Source organism: Schistocerca nitens, chromosome 9 (genome assembly GCF_023898315.1).
Source record: "Schistocerca nitens isolate TAMUIC-IGC-003100 chromosome 9, iqSchNite1.1, whole genome shotgun sequence".
In the NCBI taxonomy this organism is placed as follows: domain Eukaryota; kingdom Metazoa; phylum Arthropoda; class Insecta; order Orthoptera; family Acrididae; genus Schistocerca; species Schistocerca nitens.
The window spans coordinates 239,494,147-239,517,889 of NC_064622.1; the positions used below are offsets into that span (position 1 = coordinate 239,494,147).

Sequence of the window (23,743 nt, forward strand, 5' to 3'; positions counted from 1 at the left end):
CCAGAGCTGTTTCTTACAGCAGAATACCCCCACCATATCCACCCCTCCTCCGAAGGCAATAAGTTAACAAGTCTAAATAGAACAACATTATGTTCCTTGTACAGTTCATACCTTCTATATGTCATACGCAAAAAAAAAAACTCAGGAGTCACTCTGATGAGCACAATATTAACTGAAAGAGTAGAAGCACCTTCATTAATACCTAAAAGTACTTCTCAATGGAAGTTATTCTTAAACACCAATAATACTTTGGGAATAACCTGATAAATAAAATTTACAGTCTTAAAATAAGATGCCACACAAGCCGATAATGGATCCAGAAATCAATGTGACCACTAGTAAAGGCATTTTCAGCACTAATCAAGGTTCAGAATCACATTCAAAATTCATTACTGCTAGCCTACTGTGAGAAACAGTGAGAAAAATCAGCTAGTTACTGGTCTTATATATTAATACAGATTATTCTGATAAACCAATAAATACTAACATCAATAGGTAAGAATAAAGGAAGCTGCTATTTGCCATACCACAAAGTTGCTACTATATTAAATTACAATCAGATAGTACAGTAGTCTCACTTGTATGAATGACAATATATGCTGGGACTATGGGAAATGAGAAGGCTGACCAACTGGCAAAGAATGCTGCATAACCTCTAATGTTATTGCTAGAAACTTTGTTCTCATATTTTATAAAGTTTACAAGTCTCATAATTCTCAGAATTCATAAAACTGCTTCTTACCTGACAATAGTTTCAATTGGGATTGTATGTTATTCCACTAAACCAGTTAGATAGAGCTGATGTGTAATGCAAAATGCTCATGTAACATCTAAAATGAATGGTTTAAAGAAACATTTCCATTGGCAACTTTCTGACCATTCTTCCTACACCTCCATGCTATCAGCAACACTTCTTGCACATGTCTTAGTGGGAAAGGCCTGAAGACCATGAGGAACTAAAGAACACCATTTTCAATTAGTTCAATTCCTAGATGGAGAAGTTCTATGCAGAAGGGTTGAAAAACTTAGTGCTACATTACAACAAGTGCTTGCAAATGAATGGCAATTATTTGTAAAAGTGAATTAGGTTTACTGGGAACTAAAACCTACAACAAAAACTTCCTATAATGAGTATATATTTCTTTATGGTCAAATGGATCTTACTTTTTAAATATACCTCATATTATCAAGAGGACTGTTCTTACTGCAAGACTAAGACTCTGCTCCCTCTCCACTGCTATTGTGTTAATGAACTGGAAGCTTGTGTATTCAAAAGCTTATTCAGTTACTGATTATTGTTAATTTGTGGATGTATATATGCACAACAAAAACATCATTAACACTCCAATTTTTAAAGTTCAAACTGGTTGTAGTTTGTGAAGCTGGTAAGGAAAACTTTTTCTGGAGTAGCAGGAGGATCTGAAAAACAAAACGCATTTATTTTTCAACATACTGAAGCAGCAGCTTTCTTAGCATAGTTTAAGGTTTCAGTACCTAGAAATTACAAAAACCTGATTATCATTATATTTTATATCCTGTAGAGTTAAGGCACACAAACCATGCAGACTTGTTTCATCACATTTCATACAAAACAAAATACAGTTGAACCTTGCATAGCAAGCATAATTCATTCCAGAATCTTACACATAGAATAAAACACTCATTAAGCAAAAAAATTTATCCCATATCAATTAATGTAAAATATTATCACGTGTTCCATGCAGAAAAAGTACTAAAAGTTTTACATTATTCATGCTATTTATTCAGAGGAAATTACACATACTGGTATAGTATTATGTACTTTATTAATCATGATACATAACTAATTCTTTTTTATTAGGAACCTACCTATAGTCATTTGTTTCTCCTGATGCTTCAACATCTGGTAAAAATGCAACACAGTGCGCTCATCAAATAAATTTGTTGCACGCTTAGCCACTGCTTCATTGGAGTGATGATTTTAAATGTGCGGTGTAACCAATTCCCATGCTTTCAGCATTTCTCTTATTGAGCCAGAAGATTGCTGCCTTGCTATTCCCACCTCCTCCTCCTTCTCTGAAGAACTCCTCTCCACAACTTCCTGCTCAGAAACACACTGTAACTTCATAAGCTCTTCAGTGGTCATATCTTGGCAGCGATCCTCCACAAGCTCATCATATCATTTTTATCCACTTCTAATCCCATGCTCCTGGCCAAAGACACAATCTCATTGACTACAGGCTCCACAGGTAATGACTCAAATGCCTCAGAGTCACACCTGACAACCCGTTCCAGCCAAAGTTTCTTCCAAGCAGAAGTGAGAGTTCTCTTGGTAGCCTCTTCCCATGCCTCTTTGATCATCTTGACGTTGATGCAATATTTACAAAAGTCTCTGAGAGTGAGACTGGTAGCCTCATTCATCTCAAAGCAATGCTAGAAGTGTGCTTTAGTGTAGAAGCTTCTTAAAGTCAGAAATAATCTGCTGGTACATAGGCTGGAGTAATGGAGTGGTGTTGGGAGACGGAAATTGGTCTTGATGAATTGAAATTCTTCAAGGAGCTGGTCTAGTAGGCCTGGGGAATTGGTGGGAGTGTTGTCCATAACGAGCAAGACATGGACTGGCAGATTAATCTCAAGCAAATACTATTTCACTGAAGTACTAAACAGTATTTTCACCCAATTATGAAAAAGATCATGTTTCACCCAATCCTTGTTGTTGGACCTCCACATCACATTTAACCTGCTCTTCTGGACTTTACACTTCTTGAAGGCTCATGGAGTTTCTGAATGATAAACAATCAGCAGTTTAACTTTCAAATCGCCACTTGCATTGACACTGAATAGCAGTGTGAGACAGTCTTTCTTTCGCCTGTGACTGGGCAATGCGTTCTTCTCTGCTGTTATAAAGGTACGCCTCAGCACCTTTTCCAGAATACACCCACCTCATCACAATTAAAGACCTATTAAAGACCCTCGGAATCTACAAACATATTGAAGCTGCTGATAAAGTTCTCTCTGTCTTTGTGTCAGATCTGGCCACTTTACCGTGCCTCACAACGCTGTGGATGCCAGTTCTTCTCTTAAACTTCTTGTACCACCCATGACTTCCCTTAAACACATCTTTGGCTGTTTATGATCCTGGTTTCTTCTTAACTAGATCAGCGAAAATCATTCTCGACTTATCAAAAACGGTGTTCTTATTAGTAGCGTCAACTTGAAAAATTGATTTTTATTTACCCATATAAGGAGCTACCTTTTGATGTTCTCCAGAATACAAAATTCTTGTTTAGGTACTCTTTTACTCCCTTTGAAGCATCTATCTCCTTAATTTTGTCCTTGTTCTGGAGGATAGAGCAAATAGTTTATGTAGACCGATTGTGTGTGCATGCTGAATCAGCAATGCTCACACCACATTTGTGTTTTTAAATTATTTTATGTTTCATTTCTAGGGCATTTTCCTTCAGTTATAGTCCTCTTGTTGTGGTTTTATCTTTGGGGACACTTCTATGAAGGTCATTAAAATTTGCCCAAAAAAAAAAAAAAACTGTGAACACAAGTTTAGAAATATGTGCAATCATGAGGTGTACTAACATGGGAGTGGAAAGAGTACTAAACCCAGACAGCGGCATGTACTAAAGACATTGTTCATAATGCGCTGCCAACAATGGAAGGTGTTCATATTATTGAATGTTTCGCCCGTGCACACGAATGGCTGGTGATATACAAAATTGTTTTCACTTGTTATGGGAAACATCACTCATTTAAGTGAAGCATCTTTTAAAATTTGTGTTGCACATTATACGAATTGCATGTTATTGGAGGTGCTCATTATGTGAGGTTTCAATGTAATAACACATTTTTATATGTTACTGATGTATGAAAATCATGAAGGACTAAGTTACTTACTCATCTCAAACCATTTTGCAGAATATCCAGAATCTTGTCTAGCTGCCAGTACTGCTTCCCGTATTGCAAATAAAGCACTAATACTCATGCAGAAGGGTGGTTCACCAGTTGCTATAAATTAAATAAAAGTCAGTAACATATTCATTTTAAATTAACAGTAACTCTTTGAAAATAAACTGACCTTTTGAACGAAGAACTCCGACAGGATTAGGAGCATTTTTCCTCAGCTCTATTCTGAAGTCAATAGGGATATCTTTGGCTCCAGGAGGTTTGTAGTTCTTAGAACAAACAAAATTGTGCTATTAATAACACTCAGAAAATATTTTTCCAATAAATGACACAAAAAGATAATTATTTTACATTTTGAAATAAAAACTGGAAAATTATTGACAATAGCTATCTGAGCAGTTTTTCAAATACCCACATATGTCATTACTACTATTAAAATGTTAGATATACTGCAGTCATGTGTGAGGGATGTAATGAAAAGAAAAAGACAGAATTTTCGGTTTATGCAGCTCTTTATAAGATCTGTAATGGTTTCTATAGCTTCTTGATTATACTTGTCACACCAATCTCTAGACAAAGAACATCCCTGACTTACCCATTTTCTGTCTTTAATCTCCTGCCCATTCTTTTTTGTTCTTCATATTTGTGTAATTTATAAATATATTCTTCTATCCTTGCAATCCAGCCCAATTTGTTTCTTAGAGGTGAAACTAAGCATCAAGTTCACATTATTAAAACTGTTTTGCAACTCCACCAAAGTGATACGTCATTCTCATTTCTAGCCTTCTTTGCAGCAATACATGTAAGGGTGTTATTTCTTCTCATGTTCCTATATCTGTCCTTTTCCAAAGCATCATTTTTCCCTTTTAGTCATATATTTGGAGGACGAACAGGAGATTAGAGTTTAACGTCCCATCAACAAAAAGATCATTAGAGACGGAGCACAAGCTCAGATTAGGGAAGGATGGGGAAGGAAGTTGGGTATGCTATTTCGAAGGAACTATCCCAGCATTTTCCTGAAGCGATTTGGAGGACTCACAGAAAACCTTAACCAGGATGGCCAAAAGCACATTGGAACCATCATCCTCCCGAAAGTGAGTCCAGAATATTAACCATTGCACCAACTTGCTCAATATATGTAAATTCCTTCAGGAATATCTTGGAATCATGAAGTGAGTTTTGGTGTTATTATTGTTTCACATTTTATGAAATACTCAAACAGTGAATACTCAATAGTGAAAACCAGATTTGCTAATTATGTGTGTCTGCCATGTGAGTGACCTGTGCTCAATACCCAGTAGTGCCAGGGATTTCTCTTTGATGGAAGGGCAGGAATGGGGTGCCCCCAGACTCATAATTGCATATGAGGAACTACTTCATTGAAAAGGAGTAGTACGAACTCAGTTAAACCAATAATGGCTGTGAGCACATTGTGCTCATCCCCATGACTCTATGCTGCATCCAAATGACACCATTGGCAGAAAATGACATGGCAATTACTTGATCCCCAGCAGCTTGTCTGTGGCCAGGACAGCTGTGTTGCTTTGCCTAATTAGTATGATACTTTTGCATTCAGAAAAGGAAATGAACAAAATGTTTTCATAAAAAGAGAAAATAAAATGTAAATATCAGAAAACTAATGTACTGGTCATTATGAAAAATGTGAAAAGAACCTGTCGTAGAGATAAAGATAGTTGTTACTAAAATTAAAAGCTAAACACAGCTCAGCTATCTCAGCAATATAAGTATGGAATGCAATTGATGTTTAGTAGAAGTGGGAGAAGAACAGCATTGTCAACAAGAAATCACTGAGTCTGTCACAAAATCATTTCTGTGGAAGCTAGAGATTGGAGAAGTAAGAACAGCAATGTTTATATGATAGAAAATGTGCAGAACATGTTGGATGGAAGAAAAAACAAATGCAAAAATCCTATAGGAATCATAGAACCAAAAGCAAATAAAATAAACAGAACCCTGAAAAATGAAATATACTACATGGATTTTTACACAGAACAACTTTCATGTAGATGTATAAGAAGCCAATGCAAGTGGCCAGATACAAAAAGTATGCCCAAGAAATATTTATTTTGAGGATATCAATCAAATAATATATGGATAGATCAAAAGAGAAACAAATGATAAATTAGAATAATTGCTTCAACAAGGTGTAGTCTTACTGTAATCAATGCATAAAAGCAATATCTGCTCACATTTTTAAATGTCCACTACAGCAGAAGTCTTGTTTGTAACTCTAACATAAACTATGAGTCAGTCAATGAGGCATTCTTGAGTAGTCCAAGTGCTAGCACATTGCCCTTCTGTGTTCTAGTAGAGTATTCAGGTTTACCTCATATAACCAACACAGTATGTATTCCATCTCAGTGACTGCCTTGGTACTTGGATGAGTCTAAAGTTTTCACTGCATTCATTCTCGTTTTTGTAGAGTTTGTGGACATTAGGGAGAAGTCTTTGGTAATATAAAACTGTTATTCATTCAGTGAGACAGACTGGTTACTGCAAGTCACAGTACTTGCTCACAGAAGGCAGCTATCTGACACACGGGGGATTATATTCCCAGAATGAAATTTTCAGTCTGCAGCCCCAGTCTGTGGCTAAGCCATGTCTCCACAGTATCCTTTCTTCCAGTAGTGCTAGTCCTGCTAGGTTCACAGGAGAACTTCTGTGAAGTTTGCAAGGTAGGAGGTAAGGTACTGGTGGAAGTAAAATTGTGAGGATGGGTCATGGATAGTTCAGTTAGTAAAGCACTTGACCATGAAAGGCAGAGGTCCCTAGTTTGAGTCTCTGTCTGGCACACAGTTTTAATCTGCCAGGAAGTTTCAAGGGATTATGTTTACTGCAGAAATCACATCTACATATACTCATTGTGAATCATAGCAGATAATACTTTTTTATTGTTTATCCACAGATGGAGAGTCTTTATAATGATTGCTTGGTACACTTGTACACAAACTGTGATTAGTCTAATTTCATCTTCATGATCCCTGCAAGGCTGACACATTTGAGGCTGAAAAATGTTTATAATATCTACTCCAAAATTGTTTCTTGGAACTCTAATCAATTTTTCACAATATACATTGAGTCTCTCCTTTAGTGTTCCCCAGTTATGATGTTTAAGTATTTCTGTTAATATATCTTGCCCTCGATGTTCATTGTTAACTTGATGGAACAGATATGACACATCCCAGTAGCATTTGAATACTGAATGTACAAATGCTCTAAATGCAACCTATTTTGTAGCTTTCCTGTCTATAAATTAAAGCCTGCTATTTATTTTACCCACAATTCAGCTTTACAGAAGTCTAGAAATGCTGAATCCATTCTTTTGCAAATTGAATTTTATATCATCAACGATTTCAGCATTCACACTGGATTCCATGGAGCAGGTAATTTCATTTGAGGTAGGTCATTACATTTTCTAAATTATTGATACAAATTTTTGTGATACAGGACAGTATTTCAAAGTATTTTGTGAAGACACAGATAAACTCGAAATATTATGGTCAATTTTGGTCACTGTTGAATAGAGATACAAATTTCTTTGCATATAATAATGAGAAAGAAGGAAAATCTGATCTAATTTCTTGCTATGTTACTGCTTTGCTTGCATAGCAGTTCACTAAATAAAATAAAATTTTATGATAAAAGCACTCTACATTAAGAATTTGAAACATACCCAGGTTCTGTTTGTCAGTGCCTTCCCAGTATTATCATCATAAACCATGAATTCCTTTAACCAGTAGCCAAGACCCATCACAAAGGCTCCTTCTACTTGGCCTACATCAATCTCTGGGCTGAGGCTTTCTCCAGCATCTTCCAGTATATCTACACGTAGTATCTGAAACATTTCTATTATAGTCCCTTTCCTCTCTACTTGAGAATTTGTATATTGAGCATTTATGATTATTATTTTTGTTTTACATAGAAGGTATACAAAACATGTATAAGTAATTTTACAGATCTATTCTTGACATCAAAACATTACAGAACAATCACATGACCATGGGTCCGGAAATCCTTTGTTAAGGAGGTATGAAAGGAATTCCCTGTATCGACTTCTGGGTATCCAATTTACCTAAGATGTGCATTTTACTCACTTTGTTGATTATATTTGTCCATAGCATGTTTTTGTTATGTATGATGGTTGTTTGTTCTTTTTTAGAGTAAATTCCATCACGAGATATCACGATGATGCACAATAATCAGTGTCTGAAATGATGTATATTCACTACTTATGCAGCCTAGTTGATGAGAATGCAGGCAAAGCACATCAACTTTATGCAGAAAGTTATGCTTGGAGGCAGTTACCTTCTGCAAGAGTATTTGTATAACACCACAAACACTTGTGAAAGTGGCTCATTTGAGAAGAGTTTCAGCTGGTGGGTAATCATTCATTGTACAAATGCCCGAGTTCGAAGAATTGGTGATTTGTACTGCAGCTGAAACTCTATCAACTAGCACAAAGGGAATTGCCAATAGGAAAAGTGTTACTCACATGACAATCTGGAACATTCTACAAGAATATATTTGGTAACTGTATCACTTTCAGTAAGTGCAAGGATTAAATGAGGCAGACTTTCAGCCAAGAATAACTTTCTATCAATGCATGTTGTGGCAGTGTGCTGTGTTTCTTCATTGCTTAGCATGTACCTTATCCACTAATGAGTCTGGCTTTTCACTTGATGGGATCTTTAAATCTTAAATAACCTTTGAAATTTATGTGTTGCCAGGAGCTTTCATGAGAGAAATGTAACTGATGGAGAATTCTGTTTATGTTTGGAAAAGTCAATGGAATATAAAGCAAGATATAACTTTGATTCACTCAATGAAGAATATGTATTTGAAAGCTACTGCATAGAATTGGAGCAAAATACTGTAATTAGATCTGTATATGGAATTTGAGGTGCAGAAATAATCAAACTGTTTTTGTAAAAATTGCAGTGCATATTACAGGAACTTAAGAAACATCAAGAAATGCATCATAATAGCTGCTGATTTCAACATATATTTAGGTCATGAAACCAACAGCTCAACAAAATTCAATGACATAATTAAAAAATTGAATTTCAGTGCTAATATTAGTGATTTTACCTAACAAACAAGAAGTCAGCAACATGTACACATAAAACTTCAACCAAGTATACTAATAATGAGGCTAAAAACTTTTGTTTGGAGATAAAACATTCTGGAAACTGTTCTCTGTTTATGAAATTACCTAAAATCATAAAACCTTGTTCAAAAAACATACACCAAATGACAGTTGAGCAAAGAGAATACATACTTACTCCATTACACATGGATACAAAAAAAAAATCTGTGGCATAAGTTCATGGAGTCTATTTAGATACACATGATGATGAAGTACCTAGCCTATAACTTATTTTGTTTGAATGGCTTTGGTTCTCATGATAAACTGTTCTGTAAAAAATACACATTTTTTTTCTAATCTACCATCATCAATGAGTCTTTTACAAATTAATGTAACTGTGGTGTTATGATCTGTGACTCAATATGGCCAAGTGCCATGACAAGGACAGAGCCAAGACACCACCTCAATGAATTCTGCTTTTGTGCTCTGAATGTAAAAGGTATGAATCAATACAAAAAGTGCTCTTGGGCCTACACAAATGTACAATCCGCTAATCCACCAATCTTGCATACTGAAGATTTTCCAGTACTGGCATTTACTTCCTTACCAGACAGTTACTGTGATGTCAAAATGTTAGATGGAGTAAAAGCAATAGTGCATGTGAATTCGAAGAATGCACTCCTATACTGCAAGGCTTTTCTCAGGGTGAGCTAAATGACTTGATTTGAGATTTAAAATTATCTAAGAAATAAGCTGAACTTCTTGCATCAAGACTAAAAGAAACACATTGCCTTCAGCCTGTCATGTCATTAAACTAGAGAGAATGACATTCTTCCATATTTTAGTGAGATAAATGATATTGTATATTGTAGTGATATTTCCGGGCTTTTAAATGTAATGGTTCTTCCAGCATACCAACCAAAAGACTGGCAACTTTTCCTAGATAGCTCAAAAAAGTTTTAAATGTGCATCAGTGCATAACAGAAATAAATTAGCTTCAATCCCAATAGCTCATTCAACTATTCTTATGAAAGAATATCAGAAAGTAAAACACATTTTAGAGATAGTTTCGTTTTGTCAACGTCAGTGGTCAGTGTGTGTAGATTTAAATAGAGTGAGTTTTTTATTGGATCACAAGAGTGGATACACTAAAATTCCATTTTTTCCTTGTCTGTGGGACAGTCATGCGAAAAATGAATAATGGAGCTGGAAATTATGGCTGCTGAAAATGAACCTGACAGTAGGAAAAGATAACATCATTTATGAGCAATTGGTCAGTCGAGGAAAAAATTATTCTTCTGCCACTAAATACTAAACTTTCACTTATAAAGCACTGTGTTAAAGTTTTAGATAGGAAAGGTGATTCCTTCAAATATATACATCAATCATTTCCTAGTCTCAGTGTAGGAATGTTAAAAGCAGGAACTTTTGATGGACCACAAATCCGTACTCTTATAAACAATTATATTTTCACAAACCACATGATTAAAGTTGAATTGGAAGCATGGACAAGCTTTGTATCAGTTGTTAAAAATTTTTGGGGGAGTCACAGAGCTGAAGAAATATCTGAAATAGTAGACAAAATTCTCTAGAATTTCCAAAAACTAGCAGTTAACATGAGTGTCAAATTACATTCTTTGCACAGACAGTCAGATAAATTTCCTGACAACTTGGGCAATTACAGCAAAGGATAAAGGTAATGGTTCAACCAGGGCATAAAGATTACAGAGGGAAGAGATGAAGGCCATTTGGATTGCCATATGATGGCAGACTACTGCTGGAACTTGCAGAGGGACTGTCTGTACAAAAAACACTGAAGAAAATCCCATACAAAACATTTTTCTTACTTCTCATTGATACGTTATTGTTGTTGTGATTAATTTCATTATTCTTTGTACCATTTGTAGCACTTTCTTCATTTGAAATCATCTAATAACTTTAAAATCAGTGTTTAAAAATATATTCTCCTCTTTTTTACAATTTATTTCCAGTATAAGTGGATTGCCTTTATCTCAAAAAGTAGAGTCAATTAACAAAAAATCATTATTTTCGCATTCAGCAGGGCAAAATTACCTGAAATTGATTACTAAATCCCATGCCACATTATCAGCATTACCCTGTGTTGTAGATTAAATAAGATGTGGTCGACTGTGGAACATAGTTTTCAAGTTCTAAAAATTTTTCTAAATTCCTGGGAAACTTTCTGCACATTTTAATGAAACTTTCTCTCTTACCATTTATCATAAAGTAGATTACTGAAGTAACAAAACATCTATGGCTAGAAAAAGACAGCTACACAGGAAACTAAAACATAACAGTAATCATATCTTTGTTACCCATACAAAAAACTATAAAAATTTGTAAAAAAATTGTAAAGGCAGCAAAACAATTGGTGTGCATAGATTTATTTTGTCAAGTGTGAACAAATCGAAGCCACTGTGCCTAGTGATCAAACTGAAACAGGCACTATAGCTAGAGTATCAAATTAGAGGCCAAAACTACTGTAAATCCTGCTCAAATATTGGAACTGTTCAATTAGTTTTTTTTTAAATGTAAACAAATTGACATTAATGCAGATAATAACACAGATAAGATCAATTTCTTTGGCACTGGACAATTTGGAAGCTAACCGTTGAACATATTCAGCAAAACTACAACAACAGATATAGAAAATGTGATACTGCAGTGGGATGGGATACCATCAAAAGAGTTAGAGCCAGTCTCTAAAGTAATTGCATAGCCACTAAACACAATAGCTAATGAATCCTTTGAAGGAGGTTATGTTTAAAATCCTCTCTGTGGCAAGTTCTGTAGTTGTGGTCAAAATGGAAAGAGTGTACTGAAATGAATCTATACGGTTCCAGAGACCTTTTCAAGTCTCAAACATCTTTGATTTATATGTATGCAGACTGAAGCAGTGAATGAAAGTTTGTACCAAGGCCGAGGTTCAAACTTGGGTCTCCTGCTCACTAGACAGTCAGAGTTAAGGAGGAATACTAAGTGGGCAGAGGCAGGAATGGGACTTTGGATTGAGGAGGGAGGCATACTAGGGTGTGTTCTGAAATTTCATTAATAATGATCAGAAATAAACTAAATTTCCAGTCAAAATTTCGTGACAGCAATTATGTCAGATAATCAGCAATAATGTACAATAAAATGCCTTGGAAAGATCACAAAAAATATCAAATGTTGATATTTTATTATTTAGGGCTTGTACTACTTGGTGGGTGAATGTAAAGTGTGATTCTCAGTGGAGCAGTCCTTCTGGATCCATGCTGTGATGTACCAAGTAAATTATACTGTTGATTACATTACTTTTTCAAATGTTTTGGAAAGATATCAGTAATGAAATTGAATGATAATTACATAAATCTTTCTTGTAACTTTTCTTATAAGTAGGTTTAACAATTGTGTGGTCTACTCCACCTCAAAAAATTCCCATATCAGTAATGCACTGGATATATTCATACCAGAATGTGTAGTATTACAGCTGATGACGTGTGTCAGTAGTCTGACACACGACAGCAGCAGCTGACTGAAGGCAAACACAAGGTAAAATGTTTATGTTATTTTGAGGAAAACAAACCTAAGATAAAATGTTTATGTTATCAAGTGTTATTTAAAGTCTTTTGTAATGGAGTGGAAAAAAGTAGAAGTCACTGTTATTGAGGACAGAGAGCAAGGACTAGGAGTTAATTATGGAAAGGTTTTGGTAGTTAAAAGTGAAATTGGTGACAACATAGAGGCACGCAGAGATAGCCTGTGCAGTTGTTATAAGCACTGTGTCTTAGATGGCACAGTGGTTAATGCCTAGTAAGCAGGAGACTCTCGATTCAAATCCTGGTCATGCACACATTTTCATCTGTTGCTGCTGATGATTAGTAGCAACTGACATTAGTAGTTCCATATTTGTAATGCATGGGCTATTTTTTGTAGATATGTGCAGAACTTTTTTTCTCTCAGGTAAAAGTTTAAGCACTACATAGAAGCAATTGATTTTAAGAGGTAAGTTTCCTTATTCATTTATTACTTTCATTTGTTTAAGCTCTATTTTGATAGTGCTAAGGTAAACATAAGCCCTATGTCAGTTAACTTCATTAAATTTAGTATTCATACTGTTATACTAACCTGGTGCTGTCCTGTTAGGATATCAACTTCCACTTCTGTCACAGTTACTCCATAAATGTAGTACTGTTTTAGGGCATCTGTGATCCCAGCATACCTGTCAGTCAGATTCCATCTCAATACATTATTCGAATTAAGATACATGGTTGCCATGTTAGTCTAAACCAAAAACCCTGTAACTTTATTACAGCTCAAACACATGAGAGACAAAGTACATATAACTGACAACACACAAGTGGCCTGCAAGGCCCTGTGCTCCAGCCTATAAGTCGTTAGCTCCAACAGGGGGCGCAGCCAGTAGGCTGCGCACACAACTGCTGTCATACAGGCTAAGTGGCCGCTAGTAGCCAAATCAATCGCAAGTTATGAAGAAGTGCACACACAAACTTGGTACTTAGTAGTTACAGCACACAACATGAAACACATTTGTCAAGTTAGAATAAATACAAAGTAAAAATTTTAAAAAAATTGTGTCTTTAAATGGAAAATTAAAGGAAATATCTGAGTATGTCTTTGGACCAAGTGGAAAAGGTGTTCATAAGTGGGGATCAGGGAAATGTAATGTGGAGGAAGAGAGTTGGTAAAAGGTTTCTTACAGGTCTCATCCTACTACACATGTCCTCAAACAAAGATCCTGGCTGATTTTTCAGAGTAATTCTGACTGTGTCTTTTCTGGAAACTTTTTCCTTTATATACCAAATTTCAATTTCATTGTAAAACCCTAACTAGTTTTGATTTGCTCTCAGCAACCCATATAAATATTTAATAATACTGTATGGAGCAATATGTAAACTAAGATGAAAGCAACCACTCATCTATAGCAGACTGATGTGTGCTGCTTAGGTACATGTTACAGAAAACAATTTACTAACTTTTGAGTTCTGGCTACTGTTTTAGTAGAAAAAACACATGATAATACTTGTTCTAATTTTGGTTCCTTACAATATGAGAAAATTAATAATGTGTATGAACAATACAAACTTGTCAGATACATACATCATAAATGATGAACAGAGATTGACATTTGCTAAAAATGCTGCAGCAATAAGCTCCTGCCAGGAGGGGTCTTTGAGTTTTTCTTTCACAGGAGCCAAACGCCTTGAAAGTTCCTCACAAGCACGCAGTGTAGCCTGTAACAAAGGTTTTCAGTATTTAGTTCTAATAAATGACAAAATATCAAATTACTTAAGTATTTAAAAGCTGTGTTCACTTACGTATACACAAGAGTCACTTGCAATGCTTCCACCAGTGACCATGTTGTTAGGAGATGTCAAAATGTTGCTAGGCTTTACACTCACAAACTCTAGTGGCACTCCAAGAGCATGGGCACAAACCTGAGCAACCTATAACAAAAACAAATGTATTACAAATTTAATAATGGGAAAGAAGTGAACTGCTGCTGCTTGATGTTAACAGTAAATTTTCAAGGAAAGACAACAACTCATTAGTACTAAATCTCCATTGGGTGCTCTCTGAAGGTCACACAGAAAGTAATCCCCAACTTTTTTCCCTCAGGAGATGACTATGTTGCAGATATAAAACGTTTGTTATGGAATCTTTTAACTTTCCTGAATGTACATTCAAAATTTCCATTTCATCTGACAGCTTAGTTGCAAAAATGTTTCTAAATGGCATTTCCAAATGATGCAAATGGATTTCTCAGTTTGATAAAATAAACTAAGGGGAATATTCACAAATGTCTGTGTGAAGTCGATGAAACATCTGAGTGAAAAGGAGTACATTTATTCATTGGAAACACACAGTGAGGCCACCGTAATGTGATTCAATGGAGCTCCACAAATTGCAGCAAGCAGTGAGAGACCACATATGGCAGTCACACCTAACATACTGCAGTTTGTTCATGGTCTAATTCATGGGGATTAATTCATTGTAGCTTGGTAGCTGGAACTGGTGCTATCAGTCACCAAAGGAACTGTGGATGCAATAGTACACTCTCTTGGATACTGAAAAGTGTGTATGTTGAACATTAATAAAACAAACAAACTGACTGGAAATTGAGGAAAAAAGGTCCTACGAACATGTGTTCAGAAATGCATCATTGCCACAGTAGATGGTGTTGATGAATGAAAATTCCTCTGACCACAAGCCACTTGTTCCTCGTCTGTTGCAGCCTGTGTGACTGACACAGCTAACTATAAGCAGTAGAATGGTATGGTATTCATGTTGGGAACAAGACAAAATGGTGTTTGTGTATGGCCAAGCATGGCGTCTGTGTCATGATGTTGGCAGGCCACTTGCCTGGAGCTTGTACTAGAGTTTGTCTCAATATCCTGCAGAAGCTGATCTTCCAAATGTAGTACATGCACAGTGTGCTGCCTCCCTGCACATTCATCTATCTGAATGCACCCATGATCATACGAGTATCCAAAAATGGATTGAAGTATTTTGTGATGTAGCTGGTGTCTGTGAGGTTACTTGTTTTGGTGCTGCCTCCCAAAAGTTTACATCTGCTTGGCAGTACAATAACATCATCACAGGTTGTTCCTGACACAAATACCACACCATTCTGTTGCTTACAGTATGCTGCCTCACTCACAAAGCCTGCAACACACAAGGAACACAAGACATGTGGCTAGAGAAACTTTCATTCATCAGCACCATCAACTGTGGTAACGAAGCATTTCTGGATACATGTTCAAAGGAACTTTTTTCCTCCATTTCCAGTCAGGAATCTGTCCCTGCATTTTGTCAGTTTTATTACTGTTCACCCTGCATAAAGTGTGTGCAAGGTGGATTCCATGTTATATTATGGTGGAACAAAAATCTCATAGAAAAGACATTTGGTCTGCATTTTTGCGTCATTGTGATGCTGATTTGGATGTCATCTTGTTGGAATTGTGACAGGTGACAAAACAAGCATAAGGTGATTATAAAAGTGAAGGAATGGCTTTATGCTTAGAATACAGACTAGTACTGATAGGGCATATATGCCCTTCTCTTTCACTGGAGGAAGGCCATAAATCTGTAAGGAGATTATGTGGAAGATTGGGGTGTGTAAGTAAAACATCATTCTCTGATGTGTGTAATTTTCACTGTATGAAATAAATAATTATTGTAGAAAAAATATGGAACATTAATTTCTGGTGGCCTTTTATATCTAGATTTTAAATTGTTTCCTGAAATATTACTGAAATTCATCACTACCATTTTATCCTGATCAAAGTATTATCGCATTTTCCTGTCTCATTTATTGTCATAGAGACACTCTGCTGTAAATTATCCTCAGTGTATCCTTTTATAAAAATGCTAGTGTCATCACTGAACATCACCATTTCTGCAACTGTCAGATGGTTTGGCAAATTGTTTGTATACACCAAGAACAACAGAGGGCCTAACACAGAAACCTGGGGCACTCCATAGCTCTTTGCCTTCATGACATATTTGTACTTTCTGTTTTCTATCAGAGAGATAACACTTGAACCATTTGAAGGCAAGTCCCTGGACCCCATAAAATTCTAGTTTCATAAGCAATAGTTATGGCTGATAAGATCAAACGCTTTAGATAAATCTAAGAATATCCTGAAGCTTAATTTGTTCTTGTCCAAGGCATTTAGAACCATTTTCATGAATTGGAAGACTGCTGTTTCTGTTCTTTCTAAACCCATTCTCAGCATTAGTCAGTATTTTATTTTTATTCAAGAAGCCAGCTAGCCTTTCATACATTACTCTTTCAATTACACTCCTGGAAATTGAAATAAGAACATCGTGAATTCATTGTCCCAGGAAGGGGAAACTTTATTGACACATTCCTGGGGTCAGATACATCACATGATCACACTGACAGAACCACAGGCACATAGACACAGGCAACAGAGCATGCACAATGTCGGCACTAGTACAGTGTATATCCACCTTTCGCAGCAATGCAGGCTGCTATTCTCCCATGGAGACGATCGTAGAGATGCTGGATGTAGTCCTGTGGAACGGCTTGCCATGCCATTTCCACCTGGCGCCTCAGTTGGACCAGCGTTCGTGCTGGAAGTGCAGACCGCGTGAGACGACGCTTCATCCAGTCCCAAACATGCTCAATGGGGGACAGATCCGGAGATCTTGCTGGCCAGGGTAGTTGACTTACACCTTCTAGAGCACGTTGGGTGGCACGGGATACATGCGGACGTGCATTGTCCTGTTGGAACAGCAAGTTCCCTTGCCGGTCTAGGAATGGTAGAACGATGGGTTCGATGACGGTTTGGATGTACCGTGCACTATTCAGTGTCCCCTCGACGATCACCAGTGGTGTACGGCCAGTGTAGGAGATCGCTCCCCACACCATGATGCCGGGTGTTGGCCCTGTGTGCCTCGGTCGTATGCAGTCCTGATTGTGGCGCTCACCTGCACGGCGCCAAACACGCATACGACCATCATTGGCACCAAGGCAGAAGCGACTCTCATCGCTGAAGACGACACGTCTCCATTCGTCCCTCCATTCACGCCTGTCGCGACACCACTGGAGGCGGGCTGCATGATGTTGGGGCGTGAGCGGAAGACGGCTTAACGGTGTGCGGGACCGTAGCCCAGCTTCATGGAGACGGTTGCGAATGGTCCTCGCCGATACCCCAGGAGCAACAGTGTCCCTAATTTGCTGGGAAGTGGCGGTGTGGTCCCCTACGGCATTGCGTAGGATCCTACGGTCTTGGCGTGCATCCGTGCGTCGCTGCGGTCCAGTCCCAGGTCGACGGGCACGTGCACCTTCCGCCGACCACTGGCGACAACATCGATGTACTGTGGAGACCTCACGCCCCACGTGTTGAGCAATTCGGCGGTACGTCCACCCGGCCTCCCGCACGCCCACTATATGCCCTCGCTCAAAGTCCGTCAACTGCACATACGGTTCACGTCCATGCTGTCGCGGCATGCTACCAGTGTTAAAGATTGCGATGGAGCTCCGTATGCCACGGCAAACTGGCTGACACTGACGGCGGCGGTGCACAAATGCTGCACTGCTAGCGCCATTCGACGGCCAACACCACGGTTCCTGGTGTGTCCGCTGTGCCGTGCGTGTGATCATTGCTTGTACAGCCCTCTCGCAGTGTCCGGAGCAAGTATGGTGGATCTGACACACCGGTGTCAATGTGTTCTTTTTTCCATTTCCAGGAGTGTACTTTAGAGAAACCAGACAATAATGACACTGGCCTATAATTATTTATGTCAGCTGTACTATCCTTAAATCACAATTCAAAATTGAACCAGGCAGCTACCTCTTTGATTCCTTTCACCAAGTCCACATTCCCCTGCTATTTTTCTTTCTCTTTCTCACTGTACTACCAAATTCCAGTAATACATCACTACTAAATTTCTCTCTCTCTTGACTATCTCAATCATTTCTTTTATCTTGCCATACATGCTTTGAGCCTCTTAATCATCTGTGGACCTCATTGCCACTTAAAATTGTACTACTGTGGTGGTTGTTGGATTTGTGTTTATCTTGGCTATGATACTGCATTCACTATGCTGCTCACAGTAGGTTACCCACATTCCTGTCATCTTATTCATTACAAAACTTACTCCTGTGAACCTCTGTTTAATTGATTTATAACCTGTACACACCTGACCATAAGTCTTGTTCATCCAGGCACCAAACTTCACTAATCCCCACTATACTTACTAACTTCAACCTATCCATTTCCTTTTTTAAATTTTCTAATGTACCTACCTCATGGAAGATCAGTTTGGATTCCGTAGAAATGTTGGAACACGTGAGGCAATACTAACCTTACGACTTATCTTAGAAGAAAGATTAAGAAAAGGCAAACCTACATTTCTAGCATTTGTAGACTTAGAGAAAGCTTTTGACAACGTTAACTGGAATACTCTCTTTCAAATTCTGAAGTTGACAGGGGTAAAATACAGGGAGCGAAAGGCTATTTACAATTTGTACAGAAACCAGATGGCAGTTATAAGAGTCGAGGGGCATGAAAGGGAAGCAGTGGTTGGGAAAGGAGTGAGACAGGGTTGTAGTCTCTCCCCAATGTTATTCAATCTGTATATTGAGCAAGCAGTAAAGGAAACAAAAGAAAAATTCAGAGTAGGTATTAAAATTCATAGAGAAGAAGTAAAAACTTTGAGGTTCGCCAATGACATTGTAATTCTGTCAGAGACAGCAAAGGACTTGGAAGAGCAGTTGAACGGAATGGATATAAGATGAACATCAACAAAAGCAAAACGAGGATAATGGAATGTAGTCAAATTAAATCAGGTGATGCTGAGGGTATTAGATTAGGAAATGAGACACTTAAAGTAGTAAGGAGTTTTGCTGTTTAGGGAGTAAAATAACTGATGATGGTCGAAGTAGAGAGGATATAAAATGTAGACTGGCAATGGCAAGGAAATCGTTTCTGAAGAAGAGAAATTTGTTAATATCGAGTATAGATTTAAGTGTCAGGAAGTCGTTTCTGAAAGTATTTGTATGGAGTGTAGCCATGTATGGAAGTGAAACATGGACGATAAGCAGTTTGGACAAGAAGAGAATAGAAGCTTTCGAAATGTGATGCTACAGAAGAATGCTGAAGATAAGGTGGGTAGATCATGTAACTAATGAGGAGGTATTGAATAGGATTGGGGAGAAGAGAAGTTTGTGGCACAACTTGACTAGAAGAAGGGATCGGTTGGTAGGACATGTTTTGAGGCATCAAGGGATCACAAATTTAGCATTGGAGGGCAGCGTGGAGGGTAAAAATCGTAGAGGGAGACCAAGAGATGAATACACTAAGCAGATTCAGAAGGATGTAGGTTGCAGTAGGTACTGGGAGATGAAGAAGCTTGCACAGGATAGAGTAGCATGGAGAGCTGCATCAAACCAGTCTCAGGACTGAAGACCACAACAACAACAACAATGTACCTACCTGACTAAGGACTCTATCAATTCCAATCTGTAGAACATCAGTTTAGTTTTTCTTGAAGATGACAATTTCCGGAGTAATCACCATAAGAGATCCAGATGGTGAACTATTTTATCTCTGGAATATTTTACCCATGATGAGTCTATCATCATTTAACCAACTAGTAGAGCTGCATATCCTCAGAAAAAATAATGGTTGTAGTTTCCCCTTGCTTTCAACCATTTGCAGTACTAGCAGTGCAAAGACATTTTGACTGATGTTACAAGGCCAGGCTGATCAATCATTTACACTCCAGAATGAGATTTTCACTCTACAGCGGAGTGTGTGCTGATATGAAACTTCCTGGCAAATTAAAACTGTGTGCCAGACCAAGACTCAAACTCGGGACCTTTGCCTTTCGCAGGCAAGTGGTTAGAGCACTTGCAATGCTGTTGTGATGTTATGGCATCAACTACTGAAAAGGCTCTCATTTCATACAGTTGTATGTTTTCAAATGTCTCTCACATGAATGAATCCTACTAAAATTGTTGAGGGTTAAAAAAAAATCTCTGTATTTAAAAGATTTCTCTTAATTTTTTGAAAGGTTGTAAAGTTGATGATCATATAGGACTTTGTTTACTGAGAGTATACTTTTTATTCTTTGGTTATCCACTTGGCTTTTAAGAGAGTATAATAGTTATTTTTATGTTATCTCATGAACGTTTCTACGTGGGTGACAGTGTATTTGCATTATGGATATGAGAAGAGAAAGCAATTACCACTGAAGACTAAAAATTGTGTTCTGTTCTGAAAATTCCGAGGCTGCATTAATGTACTGTCTTTATGTGCCACACAGTACATTAGGATATCACCAATAATTACTACTAAAATCAGTAAAACTTCTCTCCTTTGTATGGGTGGTCTCTCTCTCTCTCTCTCTCTCTCTCTCTCTCTCTCTCTCTCTCTCTCACGCACACACACACACACACGCCTCCTTATATCATGTTCTACCTCCTCCTGCCTGATGCAATACAGAACTCAAAACTTAATGTGGCACGTGGCAGAGACTCAACAAGTCGTTGGAAGTCCCATACAGGAATACTGAACTGAGCTACCTCTATAGCTGTCCATTATTGTGAAAATATTGCTGGGGCAGGATTTTGTGTATTAACTGACTTCTTAATTATGTCCTATTAACTAATTCTCCTCTGTATTCCTTTAGCAGCTTAAGTGAAATGTCATTCCAACCACAAGACATTTTAGATTGAAGTTTTGAAATGATTGCTAGGAGGTCCCTCTCAGTAATGCCATGGATGAAAAAAGATTGGCCAGTTTTTGTAACATGTAAATTGGATTCTCAGTCATGTGTCATTTATGCCAAATGCATTAAAAATCTGTATGAATTTCTTACACAAATCTTTTGAGTCATTTGTTATATTGTCATTTTCTATTAATGTTGTGCTGGTGTGTTCATGAGAGTGCTGTTTCCCAAATTCTTTATACATTATTTTCCAGGCTTTTTTACTAACACAGGTTGAGTTACTTATTTGATACGCATATTTCTGACCTTAAAGGGTAGTCAAGGACTCTCTGAACTTTTTTCTGATTGTATTTTGTTAAATATATTGTAATTTAGTATCTCTAAAGAGTACATAAATTCTAGAGATAATTTCTCAGCTTTGTGATTGATAACTTTGTTTACTTGTTTTACTATAATACATGTTTCATCTAAAGTTTTATTAAATAATATATAGAAATTTTCCCATTTGTCATTCATATTTGATGCATTGTAAATGGTTACCATTTTTCATTGCCTAATGTCCTCTTAATTTTATTATAGTTAAATATTCTTTTGTACATAAATATATCATTTTTACTTATATCTACATTCCCTACATCAGTTTCCATAGTAGGGGCTCTGTCGTCAGATGTTTCGTTTTCTACGGCAGTTATGTTTATGTTCTCCTTCGTTATGTTCATCAGATTGTGGTCACTGGATATCTCTGTTTCTACAGCAATCGTTGTCGGTTCTGAGTTTATGTAATAATAGCTATAGCACTGAAGTTAGTCAATGTAATGCAAATAATTATTGCTTGTATTTAAAGAGTCTATGTTGATGTCTCCAAAAACCAGCAAATATTCTTTACACACTGATGTCTTCTCCAGCAGGTCCTCCAGACAGTTGAAAAATCCATTAATACTGCTTCCCAGTCGTCTATAAAGAGCTGCTATAGTCAGACTGTTGTTCCCTAATTTTAAATTTATTACTGCATCCTCAAGTACCATTTATTCACTCAGGTCATCAGTCCGTTTAACTTTTACACACACATATCATTGCTACTATAAATGCCTACCTCTCCACCTTTGTGTGTCTTCCTACAGTATAAGTTTATGAGTTCATAATTTCTTAGCCTGTATCCATATGCTTCCTCTTCCTCACAACTTAATTCACTCGCTGTGAAGAAATGTGGTTTTGATTCATTTTGGTATATGTCCAAGTGCTCTGTTTCATTCATTATATTCTGAAATTCTGGTATGTAAGGATTAAATTGCTACATTTTACACTGAAAAAAGCTTCCTTATCACTTTTGTGATTGATAATTTGGTTTATGTCATCTTTCTCTGCAATAATTTTGCTTATTTTCTCACATAAGAGTTTCTTGCTTTCAAAATTTAGAGGCATCCCATGTTTGGTAACTAGACATTTGCCCATTTTACCTATATCCACTACTCTACATTTTCCAGATGAAGCACATATCTGTTTGGTCTTGATGTTTATTTTGTGCTTCCTTGTTGACACACAAATGGTACATTAGGTTATGCCTGTGATGTAGTATTGCAACTATTGGTTTTGAGATTTATTAGCTTTTAAGAACTTTTCCAAGCTTGCTAAGCAGGTCTGTTGTTTCTTGAGGCATCATTGGCACCAGCTTCTCCCATAAAGTTGTTTGCAGGACTATTTGTAAATGTACAACAATCAGCTATGCTTCATATATATATATTGTTTCTCATTTGAACAGTTATTTTCATATACGGATTGTATACAATAGAGTTTAGTTTGTAACATGTAAATTAATATTAAATATTATTATAATTGGATATAATAAATATAATTAATATTATTAAATATAAAATTTTATATTAATATATATAATTATATTAATTATAATAATATAATTTTATAAATTATCTATAATTAGATTATTTAACTAATTAATATTTAAGTTAACTTAATATAAAGTTAATTTTATATTAATACACCCATTCCTTTGGCTATTGTGGGTGCTAGAGCTGGTTTGTGCTATTTGGTGGATGTGGCTTCATCAAGCCTTGATATAATTGGGTTAGTCTTTCCACTAAACTGTCTGATGATTTGCCTCTTTTGCTGCCTTCAGGACTGGTGAGCTTCAGGTGTTTTCAAGCACTTATTGAACATAAACTAGTAAGAACTCCTTTTATGAAGCAGCACTTTGCAGATGGTTGCTATTAGGTGGAACAGGCAATGACCATTGGGACAGCCTGCATTCTGTTCCTGAGGTTAATAGGCCAAAAGGCCTGAATGTTTAAATGTCATTGTAAAATTGTGAGTAGCTTGTGTGTTCAAGAATTGGCTGGCAATCTTCATTGGTGTTTGAAGCACAATATTGTCATTTGGCATGTAGGTTTTATTTTAAAATGGTTAACATTTTGGAAGTCAGGAGTTAGTAATCTGGCTTTATCTACAATGTTACTTGTCAAATACAGAAATCTTACAAGAATTCAAAGTACATTTACATGC

General features: G+C 36.9%; 1 protein-coding gene across 1 annotated transcript in view; it reads right to left on the reverse strand.

The window, feature by feature from the left end:
• Positions 1-1,281: 1,281 nt before the first annotated feature.
• Positions 1,282-23,743, reverse strand: part of LOC126204155 (xanthine dehydrogenase-like) — a 316,025-nt gene continuing 293,563 nt past the window's right edge. Inside the window, 8 exon segments of the mRNA XM_049938563.1 lie at positions 1,282-1,419; positions 1,454-1,494; positions 3,886-3,996; positions 4,067-4,163; positions 7,589-7,750; positions 13,130-13,223; positions 14,123-14,256; positions 14,341-14,469. Coding sequence (XP_049794520.1) covers positions 1,282-1,419; positions 1,454-1,494; positions 3,886-3,996; positions 4,067-4,163; positions 7,589-7,750; positions 13,130-13,223; positions 14,123-14,256; positions 14,341-14,469 — 906 coding nt within the window.